Raw genomic sequence first — 12,628 nt, forward strand, 5'->3', positions numbered from 1 at the left:
TGAGGGACGACCATATGACTGAACAGCAGGCTGCGTGGGGCAACCAGGCCGGCAGGGGAGGGCAGCAGGGGGTGACCATGCCAGTGGGGAGGAGGAGGAGTCGGGGGAAAGCAGGCCAATGGGGGGCCAGTTGGTGGCGACCATGTCACCTAGGGCGGCAGTAACGGGCAACCAGGCCACCAGGGGCCAGTTAGGGGCAACCAGGCAGGCAGGCAAGTGAGCAGTTAGGAGCCAGCAGTCCCAGATTGTGATAGGGATGTCCTACTGCCGGTTTAGGCCCGATCCTGGGGATTGGGCCTAAATGGATCAGGCCTAAACCAGCAGTCGGACAACCCCCAAGGGGTCCTGGACTGTGAGAGGGTGCAGGCCGAGCTGAGGGACCCTCCCCGTTCGCCCCCTCCTCCCCGTGCACGAATGTCATGCACCAGGCCTCTAGTAGTCAAATAAAAGAAAATGAGACTCTGATAAGATTGGACTGTAGGTACTACAGCAGCTAAGTTTTTTGTTGTTGTTGTTGTTGTTTTTCAATATATTTTATTGATTTTTTTTTTTTACAGAGAGGAAGGGAGAGGGATAGAGAGTTAGAAACATCAATGAGAGAGAAACATTGATCAGCTGCCTCCTGCACACTCCCCACTGGGGATGTGCCCGCAACCAAGGTACATGCCCTTGGTCGGAATCGAACCTGGGACCTCTCAGTTCGCAGGCTGATGCTCTATCCACTGAGCCAAACCGGTTAGGGCGGCAGCTAAGTTTTTGTTTTGAGAATAAATTAGACCTAAAGTGCCTGGAAGACTAAAAACACTTGATTCTTTAATACCATGTCACTCAGTTAACATAGCAGAACCTCTGTGATCCTCACCAAACCACCATCCCCTGGTTTCTGTTAGGTCTCCATCTTCAGGATGATCCAGAGAAATGCCCCATTTCCAGGTTGTACAGTCACCAGAGGCTGCAAGAACTGATTTCAAAAAGCTGCCTTAAGTGTAGATTTCTGGAAACTGCCCTGAAATGCTACAACCGTGTGTGTGTGTGTGTGTGTGTGTGTGTACGCACAACCCCCACCACTGGAGTGCTGCAGTGTTGGTCACGTGTGCTTTCCCCCCTCCAGTGTGTGATGCTGTGCCATGGGGCGAAAATAGGATTTTTCCAGGGAGATATCAGGCTGCTCATGGATGACCTCAAAGTGCTTCAACCCACCATCTTCCCCGTGGTCCCGAGGCTGCTGAACCGGATGTTCGACAGAGTAAGTTCCAGCACAGAGCACAGGCCGAGGGCTGACCCTGAGTCTCGGGCTTGAGTCAGGCCTGGCCAGGCACCTCTGTGTGGCCTTGGACAGTCCAGTTAGTCTCACAGAACTAGAGTTTACTCATCTGTTCATTCAGCTCACAGTTGTTTTTAAGGAGAAGACACGCTTATAAACATGAGGGCACAATGAGGTATAGGTGGGAGGTCATTTTATTCCCATAATTAACTCTTTGAGCCTCTGTTTTCTCATCTGTACAATGGACTGTTGCCTCCTCTGCCTGCTGTCTGCCTCATAAAGTTGCTTTTTGCATCACATGAATACAATGACTGTGAAGTGGTTTTATAAATTGGAACGCTCCAGGCACATGTAAAATATTGCTTAGCCACCTTGAGAGAAGTGACTAAGCCAAACCAGGGATGGAGAAAGCCAGCCCCCTGTGGGGCCCTTACAGCGTGGAGCACACGGCCAGGGCAGGGTCAGCAAGTGGCGGGCAGTCTCCACGGTGACTTTGGCCTGGGCAATGTGATGCTCCTTATTTTGAGGCATGGCTTCTGCCGTCTGTGAGAACCTACTCATTTTTTAACAGTTCTTCTAGAAAAAACTTTTTAAAACAGCTCTACACAATTTACCCACTCAGAGTGTACAGTGCGTTCACAGAGTTCTACGACCATCCCACAGCCCATTTAGAACATTTTTATCACCTCAAAAAAAACCCTTTACCTACCCCTGAGCTATCATCCTCTATCCTGCTACCCGCCTTCACCCCTCAGCAAAAAATAATCTGCTGTTTGAACCTATAGATTTGCCTATTCTGGACTTTGATATGACTGGAATCATGCGATGTGTGTTCTTTTGTAACTGGCATCTGTCACTTAACATGTTTTCAAGGTTCTTCCAGGTTGTAGGATGTATCTGTACTTCATTCCTTTTAACAGCCAGATAATATTCCTCCGTCTGGATATAACACATTTCATTTGTCCATCCATCCATTGATGGGCATTTGAGTGGTTCCCACTTTTTGGCTATTATGAATAGTGCTGCCACGGACAGATGCCTGTGGACAGGTGTTTCCATTTCTCTTGGGTAGATACCGCGGAGCGGAATTGCTGGGTCATATAACTCTATGTTGACCTGTTTGAGGAACAGTTTTCTAAAGCGGCACCGTGTTACATTTCCACCACAGGGCCTTCACACCTTCACCAGCACTTGTTGTTATCTGACTTCCCGATTCTAGGAGTTGTGAAACCTTCTCCTTTCCTGACTCCTTAGATTTTTGGGCAGGCAAACACCGCACTGAAGCGGTGGCTCCTGGACTTCGCCTCCAAGAGGAAAGAAGCAGAGCTGCGCAGTTGCATCATTAGAAACAACAGCCTGTGGGATAAACTGATCTTCCGCAAAATACAGGTAGCAGATGGTCTCACTGTTATTGGTCATGGGGACTAACTTGGGCTTCAGATTTTCTGGGGGGCTCTTTTTAAAAGAGAGGTGTGACGCTAAGAGAGAGAATGACACCTTGTTATTAACTCTGGCACGTGTCTAAAAATTAAGGACAAAGCCATTACAAAAACCTCGGGATCCAAGATAAATCAGTAAGATTGTAGCTGTCGAGCATGGAAAAGGAACCAGGATATTGTAGCCTTTCCCAGTCTCTTTGGTCTTACTTTTCTGGAAGAAGAATATCACTCTTGAGGTAACTTTTTAGGCATGAGTGGCAAAGAAGAATAATATGTCTAAAAAAATACCAGAAGTGTGGCAGTTGCCACAAATCCATCACACTCTTGTTCTAATCCCTTAAGATACCAGCACGTGGGGGTGCCGCCGTACTTCCATCCCAGTTCAGAGCAAATGGTGCAGTGCCGGGTGGGAAAACACTCCGGGGTGCTCCTCTCCGGCCGCCTGCGGTTCTCGGCATCGGCGAGCTCCGTGCGGCCTGCAGAGAGCTGGGGACCAGGGAACGGGGTGCCCCCCGACTCCCACCATCTAACCCTCTTTCTCTCCTGCCTGTCTTTGAAGTCGAACCTGGGAGGGAAGGTCCGACTGATGATCACGGGGGCGGCGCCCGTGTCCGCCACGGTGCTGACGTTCCTGCGAGCCGCGCTCGGCTGTCAGGTGAGCGGCTCCACATAGCCCGTGGTCTCAGTCTTCGTCCTGCCCGGGGGTCTTCTTTCCACAGTCATTCACGTTCTCCCGTGGGTGTCTTCTTTTTTTAAAACATATTTTTATTGATTTCCGAGAGGAAGGGAGAGGGAGAGAGATAGAAACGTGAACGATGAGAGAGAATCATTGATTGGCTGCCCCCTGCATGCCCCACACTGGGGATCGAGCCCACAACCCAGGCATGTGCCCTGACCGGGAATTGAACCGTGACCTCCTGGTTCCTAGGTCGACGCTCAACCACTGAGCCACGCCAGCCAGGCTGTCTTATTTTTACGTAGACCGTCCCCTTATTCCCAGGTTGCTTAGAGAAAGAAGTAGGTATGTTTGACCCCAGGCAGGGGACATGCGCTGGTGTCCACACTGTGTGGTGCTGTCTGAGGGTCAGGCAGGAGGGTGTGGGTGGGTGGTAAGGGGTAGCTACCTGTACACCAGGCAGAGAACCTGTCTTCAGCGGGCGGGAGACAGCAGAGACCGGCTGACACAGAGGACATGGCGGTGGGGGGGCGAGGAGGGGGGGCCCCCCCGAGCTGGCGAAGCCGTGCCTTCCTGGGTGGCCCGTGTGCAGGGGACTGTCCTCCGTGTCAGGGTCCTCCCTCGCCTTCCGCAGGTCACAAAGTAGAAAATGAACGTGGATGGGGCTGGCTTTGGCGTGAGCGGGGAGACATTTGGGCGCCATAAGAAAGCATGTTGTGGTATCGAATGAGTTTATCAAACAGGAAATGCGAAGAGGTTTCACCCCCGTGGGCCATTACTCAGGGGTTAGGGGAACTTAATTTCTGTGCACTTCCGGCCACGGCTCCCCTTCTAATCATGTTTCTTCTCCTGTGACCCAGTTCTACGAAGGCTACGGACAGACCGAGTGCACGGCCGGCTGCTCCCTGACCATCCCTGGAGACTGGACCGCAGGTACGATGACGGCGGGACAGGCCTTGTTGACACCCTGCTGTTCGGAGTGGGATCGAGTTCACCGTTCACTGGTGCTGTGTCTCAGATGCGAGGCCCCGGGGACACAGCCCTGTGAATCAGGGCGCCAGAGCTGGGTGGAGGCTGCAAGAGGCGCTGCCTCCAAACCGGGTTCAGACCAGCAGAGCTCGCAGGAACTGACTGGGGGCTAGTGATCTGCCGGTAACTTCAGTTACCTGTACCGTGTGTGCTGTGCTGGATGCTGAGACTGTAGAGAGAGAGACACGCAGGTCCTTGTTCCCAACGGGACAGCGTGGAGACACACAGAAATAGTGGGTTCAGCCCCTGCCGTGGATGCGGCTCTGTGTTGGGGCCTGAGATGTACATTGTGTGTGTTTCATCCCAACAACGTCCCTGTGGGATACGTCCTGCTTGCTCTGAGAGGCAACAACCGGTCGTGGGTTAAAAGCATGTAAATGATGGGTCAGAACTGACCCTGCATCCTGCTTGGGGGCCAGGGTTCCCACCCCGCCTGGCCACGCCCTCCCGTGTGCCCACCTGGTGCGCAGAGCCGGGCTCTGGTCTGTGTGGGCGTTACCACGGGAGCACCGTGTCCGGCGGGGGTCGAGCATCCGCATGACCCAGGAGCCTGATCTGCTCGGTGGGCACTAAGTCTCTGACCCTGCTCCACGGTGCTCAGTGTTTAACTCCTGGTTCCTTACCAGCTGAAGACTTTGGAACAGGGACCTCTGTAAGCTGAGATGATTAACACGCGGGGAGAATTATTTGCAGTGCTTTTGCAACCTATCTAATTTCTGTCACTTCTGCGTGGGGAAAAGAACCCAACCCCACCAGCCTTTGGCAAGGCAGTTCCGTTACCTGTAAAAAGAGGAGCATCGTCCTGTCTTCACAAACTTCATCCTAAAACCTGGTCCTTCACACTCAGGACATGAGGGCTGTGTTGTCCAGAACCGGAGGGGAGGGGTGGGTGAGAGAAGAATACGGCCGGCCCAGCTGCCTGTGTTCTCTCTGCACAGAGAACCAAGACGTTAACAAGTTGTCGGGGAGAGGTGGCAGGTGGGCCGGGGCCATCGGACCAGAGGGGCCAGGGGAACGTGTGTGGGAAGCTCGCTTCCAGGTGCCCCTGGAAACCCTGAAGAGCAGCATCCAAATTGTTCGCACTTTGAAAAGGAGTTTAGGGCATCAAACCTGGGACAGGTCCCTGGAGACGTGAACCTTTCAAACGGCCTCTCTTTTAGGAGTAAACTCCCTAAACTAATTTGTCCGGGGAGACTGGCTGTAACGCAGCGAGCGAGTGCGTGCCAGCTGTTCTTCTTGTGAGCAGGCCTCCTGGTCATAAAGTGATTGGGCCGGAGGGTAGTCCAGCCCCAGGACTAACCATTCTTTCACTGCACACGCAGGCCACGTCGGTGCCCCCATGCCGTGCAATCTGATAAAGCTCGTCGATGTGGAAGAGATGAACTACCTGGCTGCCAAGGGCGAGGGCGAGGTGAGCGGGGCCCTCGTCCTTCACCGTCCTTGCCGTTGCCTGTAAAGCCGGCTGACCAGTGTGACGCCCGCCCCGCTGGGTGTCACCAGGGCCTCTGTGCCACTGAGCGTGATTTCCCTGGTGATCCTGGGGTCAGACGAGCCTCTTTCTGAAAGTCCATTTATGTTTAGCTCCCAGGGGTGGGAGGGGCCACCAATGCCTCCTTCGGCCAGACATGCTAGGGATGGGGGCCCAAGAGCTCGCAAAGGCTCCGGTGGCCTGAGCCCTGGCACAGCTCCTGTCTCATTGCCCTGGACACCTGCCTGTGAGTGCGCTGCCGCTAGGCTGGGGGGGTGGGGGTGGGAAGGCCGATTACTTTAAAGGAATCTCGTCCCCTCGGGGTCTCCAGCAGCTTTGAGCGGAGCCCAGAGCAGCATCAGCCCTGCAACTGGACAGCAGCTGAGGCTCCTGAGACAGGGAAGTGGGGCCCTGGAGGCACTGCCCAGAACCCTCAGGTCCTGGAATCCAGGGCTTCTTGCTAAAGGTTGGGACATGCATGTGCGCACACACACACGCACTTACACACACACACACACACTCACACATACACTCACTCACACTCACCCCGGTTCTCTCTGGAGAAGCCCCTGTGAATGCCACCAACAGGTCACCTTCCCAGGGATTGAGTGTGGCTGACACGCAGGTGGGCAGGTCTGAGGTGTACGGCACCAGGGCCTGGCCTGCCTGTGCTGAAATGATGGCCGCAGCAAGTTAGTCCACAGCCTCACCTCACAGAGGCACCAAACCCTAAAAGGAATGTCTCCTCCTGTGGTGAGGACTCCTGGGACCTCCTCTCTGAACAGCTTCCGGATACACCTCCGCAGGCCGTCCTCCGCACCTGCTCCCCTTATTCTGGGGTGTGTCCCTCCTGACCTCCTCCATCTCCCACCCACCCCGTCCTCCCCCTCAGGTGTGTGTGAAAGGGCCAAACGTATTTCAAGGCTACCTGAAGGACCCGGCGAAAACAGCGGAAGCGCTGGATAAAGACGGCTGGCTGCACACAGGGGACATCGGGAAATGGTTACCGGTGAGTGGTCGGTCCCCTCCTGTTCCCTGCCCTGGAGGGAAGAGCACGCCCTGTTGCCGTGCACCTGCCACGCACAGCGGCCCCTGGCGCTCCCTTTCCCTTTGTCCTGGGGGCCGGGGGGAGGCCTGTCCCTTAGCAAGCGGTGCAGGATTCTCACGGGAACTGGGCGGGAGGTTTCACGTTGGTGGCTGCCATCAGTTCTGGTTGCTGCTTCCTGTTTGAAATGCAGAGAGCCTGTGGCTTTTTACGGGCAGTGCTGTGCCTGCCGCTGAGGCTGCAGGTGAACAGGTGTCCGTGGTGGATTGCCAGGGACGAGGGCAGGATCTGAACACCTGGGGTTCTTGGGTTCATCCTCTTGAAAATAGGACAGGCATTTCCCAGCTCAGACCGCCTCCTCTCTACTTGGTCTCAGGGCCATTTACTGTAGAGGAATCCCAGACGCCGCTGAGGAGCGGGAGGCTTAGCAGACGCGGCCCCCAGAGATTTGGCCAGTTTTGCAGCTGCAGTAACAGCCACTGCTTTTCAAAGTCGTTAACAGTGTTTAACTGCAAACACTGAAATGGCTAATGTAATTTTTATGGTGTATTGTTTGATTCTTACAGATCCAAGGTGCTTAACACCATGACATTTGTATTGATTTGAAAAATGCCTCCCTAAGTAATTCAGATTTCAGATACCCACGCTCTTTAGGAATAAATTAAGTCCTTCTTCCCGGGTTCAAGAGGGATTAAGCATCGGTTCTCAACCTGGCGCTGGCTCTGGCTCTAGCGAGCGCAGCTCCAAACCTCTGCACCCTGGAGGCTCCTGTTGAAAGCAGAGGAGGACAGGGGTGGATTGAGAGCCTGGAAGTTCCCAGCAGTGGCCCCGGGTGGGGAGGGGTGAAAGTCGGTGGGCACTGCTGGCATTCGGCTGGTCTGGCCAGAGACTCCAGGGTGCCACAGTGTTAGGTGGGCAGGTGACCAACGCTTCCCGAAGGGCCGGGAGCCCTGGGGCAGGGATAAACCCCTGTCATGTAGGAAGCATTGCTGAGCCTTACTGAGGCTGCACGTAGCTGGCCCCTCTGACAGCAGCCCCTTGAGCGCTGCCAGAGCTGGCGAGGGGCGAAGCGGGGTGAGCATGGGCTCCACCGGGTCGCGCCTCTCTCCCTGCTTGGCTCAGTGGCCTTGGGCAAGTTCTTAGTCTCTCTGAGCCTCAGTTTCCCTCTTTGTAAAACGGGATGGTAACTGACCCTGCCGGGCGTGGTTAGGATGGAACGAGGGCGCCACGAAGTGCCCTGTGCAGTGTGTGATCCCGGGGGCGGCCAGCCTGGCCACTCACAGCCCTCCTCTCTGCTGGACAGAACGGGGCCTTGAAGATCATCGACAGGAAGAAGCACATATTTAAGCTGGCACAAGGAGAATACATCGCACCCGAAAAGATCGAGAACATCTACCTGCGGAGCGAGCCTGTGGCTCAGGTGTTTGTCCACGGAGAGAGCCTGCAGGTAGGTGCCTTCCGAGCTGTGCGCTCTGACGCGCGGGCGTGGCGAGGCCTGTCTCCAGGTCCGAGTGCGATGGTGGAACAGCTCTCTGGCCTGACCCACTGGAATGTTACGGATGCATTGGTGGTGTTTGCTGTCGGGGTTCTTACTCAGAAAAGTTTCTTCTCTTTACTTTCCACATTGTTATCTTACCCACAGTACCAAGGGAGGCTGGATAAAAGCTACTAGGGAGTGGGTAAAAATACGCTCCCAGTTTAATTCAGAGGGAAATACTTACATGGATTATTCTAAAGTTTAGCGTTTTCAAACTTATTAAACCCAACTTACTTAGGATCTGCCTCCCACATCATCTGTGAACAAACGGTGGCTGTGAGCCAACATACACTTAGAGTTGAAAACCAAGGTCAGTATTGTAGCGAAACGTCTAAATGTTGGACAGATGGTGACAAGGGAGAGAAGGGGACCTAGGTTCCTGAAGGTTAATCATGTTATAAACTTGAGCTTTAGAAGAATGTTTTCTCATATAAGAAGACGCCTGTTTTTCTTTGACCTAGAATCTTACCATGCCTGTTACTTGTTATTTATTTGTTTACCTGCTCTCTGCCACCTTTTTGCCTACTTGACCGTTTTATTTTTGAAAGGTACACGCAAAAGTAAATAAAAAGCAGGGTCTTGTTAGATCTTGATCACCAGTGGTCCTCGGAGGACATGGTTGTGAAATTCCTGATGCCGTGGACTTAGAGTAGAGCCCGGAGCTCTGCCCTGGCCAGGGCCGGGCTGGCGGGAGGGTCTGCAGAGGACCTGCAGCCTGCGCCAGTTTCCCGGGGTCTGCGATGCTAGAACTTGCGGGTCAGGCCAGGTAGTAACCCCCCTGTCTGTGTTAAAGGCCTTTCTCGTCGCAATCGTGGTCCCCGACGTGGAGACGCTGGGCCGCTGGGCGGGGAAGCGAGGCCTGGCGGGGTCCTTCGAGGAGCTGTGCCGCAGCAAGGTAAGGGCGCCGGCCTCCAGCCTCCAGAGTGTGCGAGTGCGCGCAGGGCCTCCCCACCACCCCCCCACCCCTCCCAGGCTGCAGGCCTGCCCCCAGGCTGCGTCTCATTCTCTTGTCTCTTTAGGAGGTCAAGAAAGCCATCCTAGAGGACTTGGTGAGGCTGGGGAAGGAGTCTGGCCTGAAGCCATTCGAGCAGGTGAGACTCCCTGGAAAGTGCCTCCAGTTCTTGTAGGTCACAGGGGGGGGTGAGATGACCTCAGGACGTGCATGAGGAGGGCAGTGGGGTGGTTGGCAGGGAGGGGTTTCTCTAATGAGGGGTGGAGGGGGGGGGCGAGATTCTCTTCCTGGAGGTCAGGGAGCAGTCCTGACCTCTGTCCTCAGAATGCCACCCTTCCCTTGGTGAGAGATTGGTTGGGACCAGCATCAGGGCCTTGATCCCCTGGGGCCGAGGCGCTTGGGACTGGGGTTCCACCTGCCCCTCCTCCTTGCTGATTTGCAGGTCAAGGGCCTCACTCTCCACCCTGAACTGTTCTCTATCGAAAACGGCCTCCTGACCCCGACGATGAAGGCGAAAAGGCCAGAACTTCGGAATTACTTCAGGTCACAGATAGACGAACTGTATTCCACCATCAAGGTTTAAGGGAGGAGGAGCTCGGAGAAACCACATACCTCCGCCATCTCCTCCTCCCGGTGCCTTCACGTGGGCGGTTTGACTACAGAGCATAGGGAAGGGCGCCGTGTGTGACTTGTGCGTCGGGTTCTTGTCATAGGAATATTAGAGGAAGCGGGACTCTGCCTTGCAGTCGCCGGGCGTGGCAGACCATGTCCCCCTGTGGTGATACACCATTTCCAAAACGAGCCTTAACAGTTGTCAAGGGAAACTTTACATGTGCTAGGTTACTCGCGATTCCTTGGGTCCGAAGGCGGATGTGGAACTTGTCCCCCTGTTTTCCTAACCAAGGGACTCGGACTTGCTCTTTCTGAATGTCTGCTGCTTGCTGCAAACCCTGCAGCTGCCCGCTGCTCGGGAGAGTCTGTGCACTGGAAGGAACCTGTCCCTCACGAACAGCGTCCGGCTGGAGACCGTCACACGTGGACCAGAGATTGTTTTATCCCTGTCACCTCCCCTGCCCCCCCCCCACGCTCACGCCCCTCGGATGAAGGCTTCTGGAACACCTGCTCTTCCTCCCGACTCTGTTGTTCCTGTTGGCGCAGAAGGTTCCCAGCGAACCCAGGACAGACGGACTCCGGACAGTGTCGACACTGAGTCTCAGGCGCGGGCCGCTCCCAGCGCCCACGGAGCAGCGTGCTCTCGGGGCTCCTCTCCGGCCCGCCCGCCCTCTGTCCCCGGGGTTGTGAGAAAACCTGCCTTACACTCGACAGTGAGGACAAGCATTTCAAGAAGGAAAGACTCACCTGGCAAGACCACGCTCAACTGTGACGCCTCAGCAACTGTCCACTTCATCTCCACTGAACATCCCTCTGTTTGTGATGGCCCACGGGTTTTTAATGTGGTTCTCGTATCAGAAGTTCACGTTGTGAGTCACTGGCTTTTCCCCAGAGTAAACTCTCAGGCAAGGCGTGTCTTCGAGGCGATGAGGGAGTGGATAGACGTGGGCACGAATGGGAATGGACGGTAATAAACTCGCTCTCCTGCCATCACGCTTCCTGGCTCCTGTGAAATGATTTGGCAAAAGCCAAATTCTCGGGGTGGAAGGCCGGCACTCGCTTCCTGGGAGCCACGCCTCCCACGACTTCTTTCAGTTAATTTGGGAAATTAGCAGCATTTCACTTACCGCAGGCCTCTGCCACGAGCGCGGGAGTACGTTGTCATCATGCACTTGAAGCGGTCGCTTCTGGGCGTGAGCACACGTGGCGCACAGCACGGGGGTCGCGCTCACGTCCTCGTCGTGTGACGCTCCGTAGCCTAACCCGAGTGTACGTTCCTCACTGCACAAAGCGTCAGTAACTCGTCACATGGGGGTTTTGAATGTTTGCTTTAAGTGTTGGCTATTTCTATGTTTTATAAACCAAAACAGAATTTCCAAAAACAATGAAGGAAACCAAAATAAATATTTCTGCATTTCACGGGAGTGGAGCGTCTGTTTTCAGGTCGGGTGTGGCATTGGGGCAGCAGGCGTGGCCCTGGGCCCCTAGGGACGCTGCCTCCCCCTCCGGCCCCCCCTGCTCCCTGGCCCCCTCCTCCCCGCCTCCTCTAATGCGTCCTGCACAGCTCCGGTTGCAGCCCTGCTGGGTGTGGAGAAGGAACCCACGGAGGGAATAAGCACAGTCTAGAAAACCCCCTTTCAGGAGATGCGCTGTAGTGGGCGGTTCCGTGCTGGGCCGAATTCTGCTGTTTTAGTCAATCCCGTCTGTTCTCTCCCTGGCTTAGAACTGGTCTCCGAGAGCAGCGGCCTTGCCTGTGCCCTGTCCTCTACCCTGTCCTACGCTGTCCTTTTAAAGCTTTCCCTTTCTGTTGGTGTTAATCAACCCTCAATTTCTCTTTAAAATTGTTTTCTTTTTTCTTTTTTTATTGATTTCAGAGAGGAAGGGAGAGGGAGAGAGAAACACCAATGACGACAGAATCATTGATCAGCTGCCTCCTGCACGCCCCCGACTGGGGATCGAGCCCACATCCTGGGCATGTGCCCTGACCTGGAATCAAGCCAGTGACCTCTTGGTTCATAGGTTGACGCTCAACCACTGAGCCACACCACCGGGCTGTCCTCAATTTCTTAGCCTGTTGTGTGTAAGCAGGTCTCCCCTCGGCCCTAACTCCTCCCTCCTCCCTCCTAAACCCTCCCTCCTCACTCCTCCCTCCTCCCTCTTCCCTCCTCCCTCCTCCCTCCTAAATTCTCCCTCCTCCCTCCTAACTCCTCCCTCCTCCCTCCTCCTCACTCCCCCCCTCAGCCCTGGCGGCCACAGGCTACTCCGTCTCCAAGACTCTGACTTCCTTCTCCAGGTGCCTAAATTCTCCTCCTCCCTCCTAACTCCTCCCTCCTCCCTCCTCCTCACTCCCCCCCTCAGCCCTGGCGGCCACAGGCTACTCCGTCTCCAAGACTCTGACTTCCTTCTCCAGGTGCCGCACACAAATGGGGTCCAGCCTGTGTCCTCCGGTGACTGGCTTCCTTCCCTCAGCACAGCGTCCTCAAGCTCCCTCTGTGCTGTAGGAGGTGCCAGCATTTCCCTTCATGAGGCTGAATAATACCCCCCTGTGTGTACACACCACATTTGTTGGTCCGTTCAGCGTTGATGGACACTGGGTGGTTCCCGCC

General features: G+C 55.0%; 1 protein-coding gene across 7 annotated transcripts in view; it reads left to right on the forward strand.

Moving 5' to 3' along the window:
- ACSL1 (acyl-CoA synthetase long-chain family member 1) overlaps positions 1-11,441 on the forward strand; it is a 46,754-nt gene extending 35,313 nt beyond the window's left edge. For all 7 annotated transcript variants that reach the window (XM_014531408.1, XM_014531407.1, XM_005883850.2 and 4 more), the window contains 10 exons: positions 1,112-1,246; positions 2,519-2,653; positions 3,263-3,358; positions 4,240-4,312; positions 5,731-5,819; positions 6,769-6,885; positions 8,225-8,368; positions 9,252-9,353; positions 9,478-9,549; positions 9,853-11,441. In XM_014531408.1, coding sequence (XP_014386894.1) covers positions 1,112-1,246; positions 2,519-2,653; positions 3,263-3,358; positions 4,240-4,312; positions 5,731-5,819; positions 6,769-6,885; positions 8,225-8,368; positions 9,252-9,353; positions 9,478-9,549; positions 9,853-9,993 — 1,104 coding nt within the window. In that variant the 3' untranslated portion in view covers positions 9,994-11,441. The remainder of the gene's footprint in view (positions 1-1,111; positions 1,247-2,518; positions 2,654-3,262; positions 3,359-4,239; positions 4,313-5,730; positions 5,820-6,768; positions 6,886-8,224; positions 8,369-9,251; positions 9,354-9,477; positions 9,550-9,852) is intronic.
- The last annotated feature ends 1,187 nt before the right edge of the window (positions 11,442-12,628 follow it).

Source organism: Myotis brandtii, unplaced genomic scaffold (assembly GCF_000412655.1).
Source record: "Myotis brandtii unplaced genomic scaffold, ASM41265v1 scaffold802, whole genome shotgun sequence".
Lineage (NCBI taxonomy): Eukaryota > Metazoa > Chordata > Mammalia > Chiroptera > Vespertilionidae > Myotis > Myotis brandtii.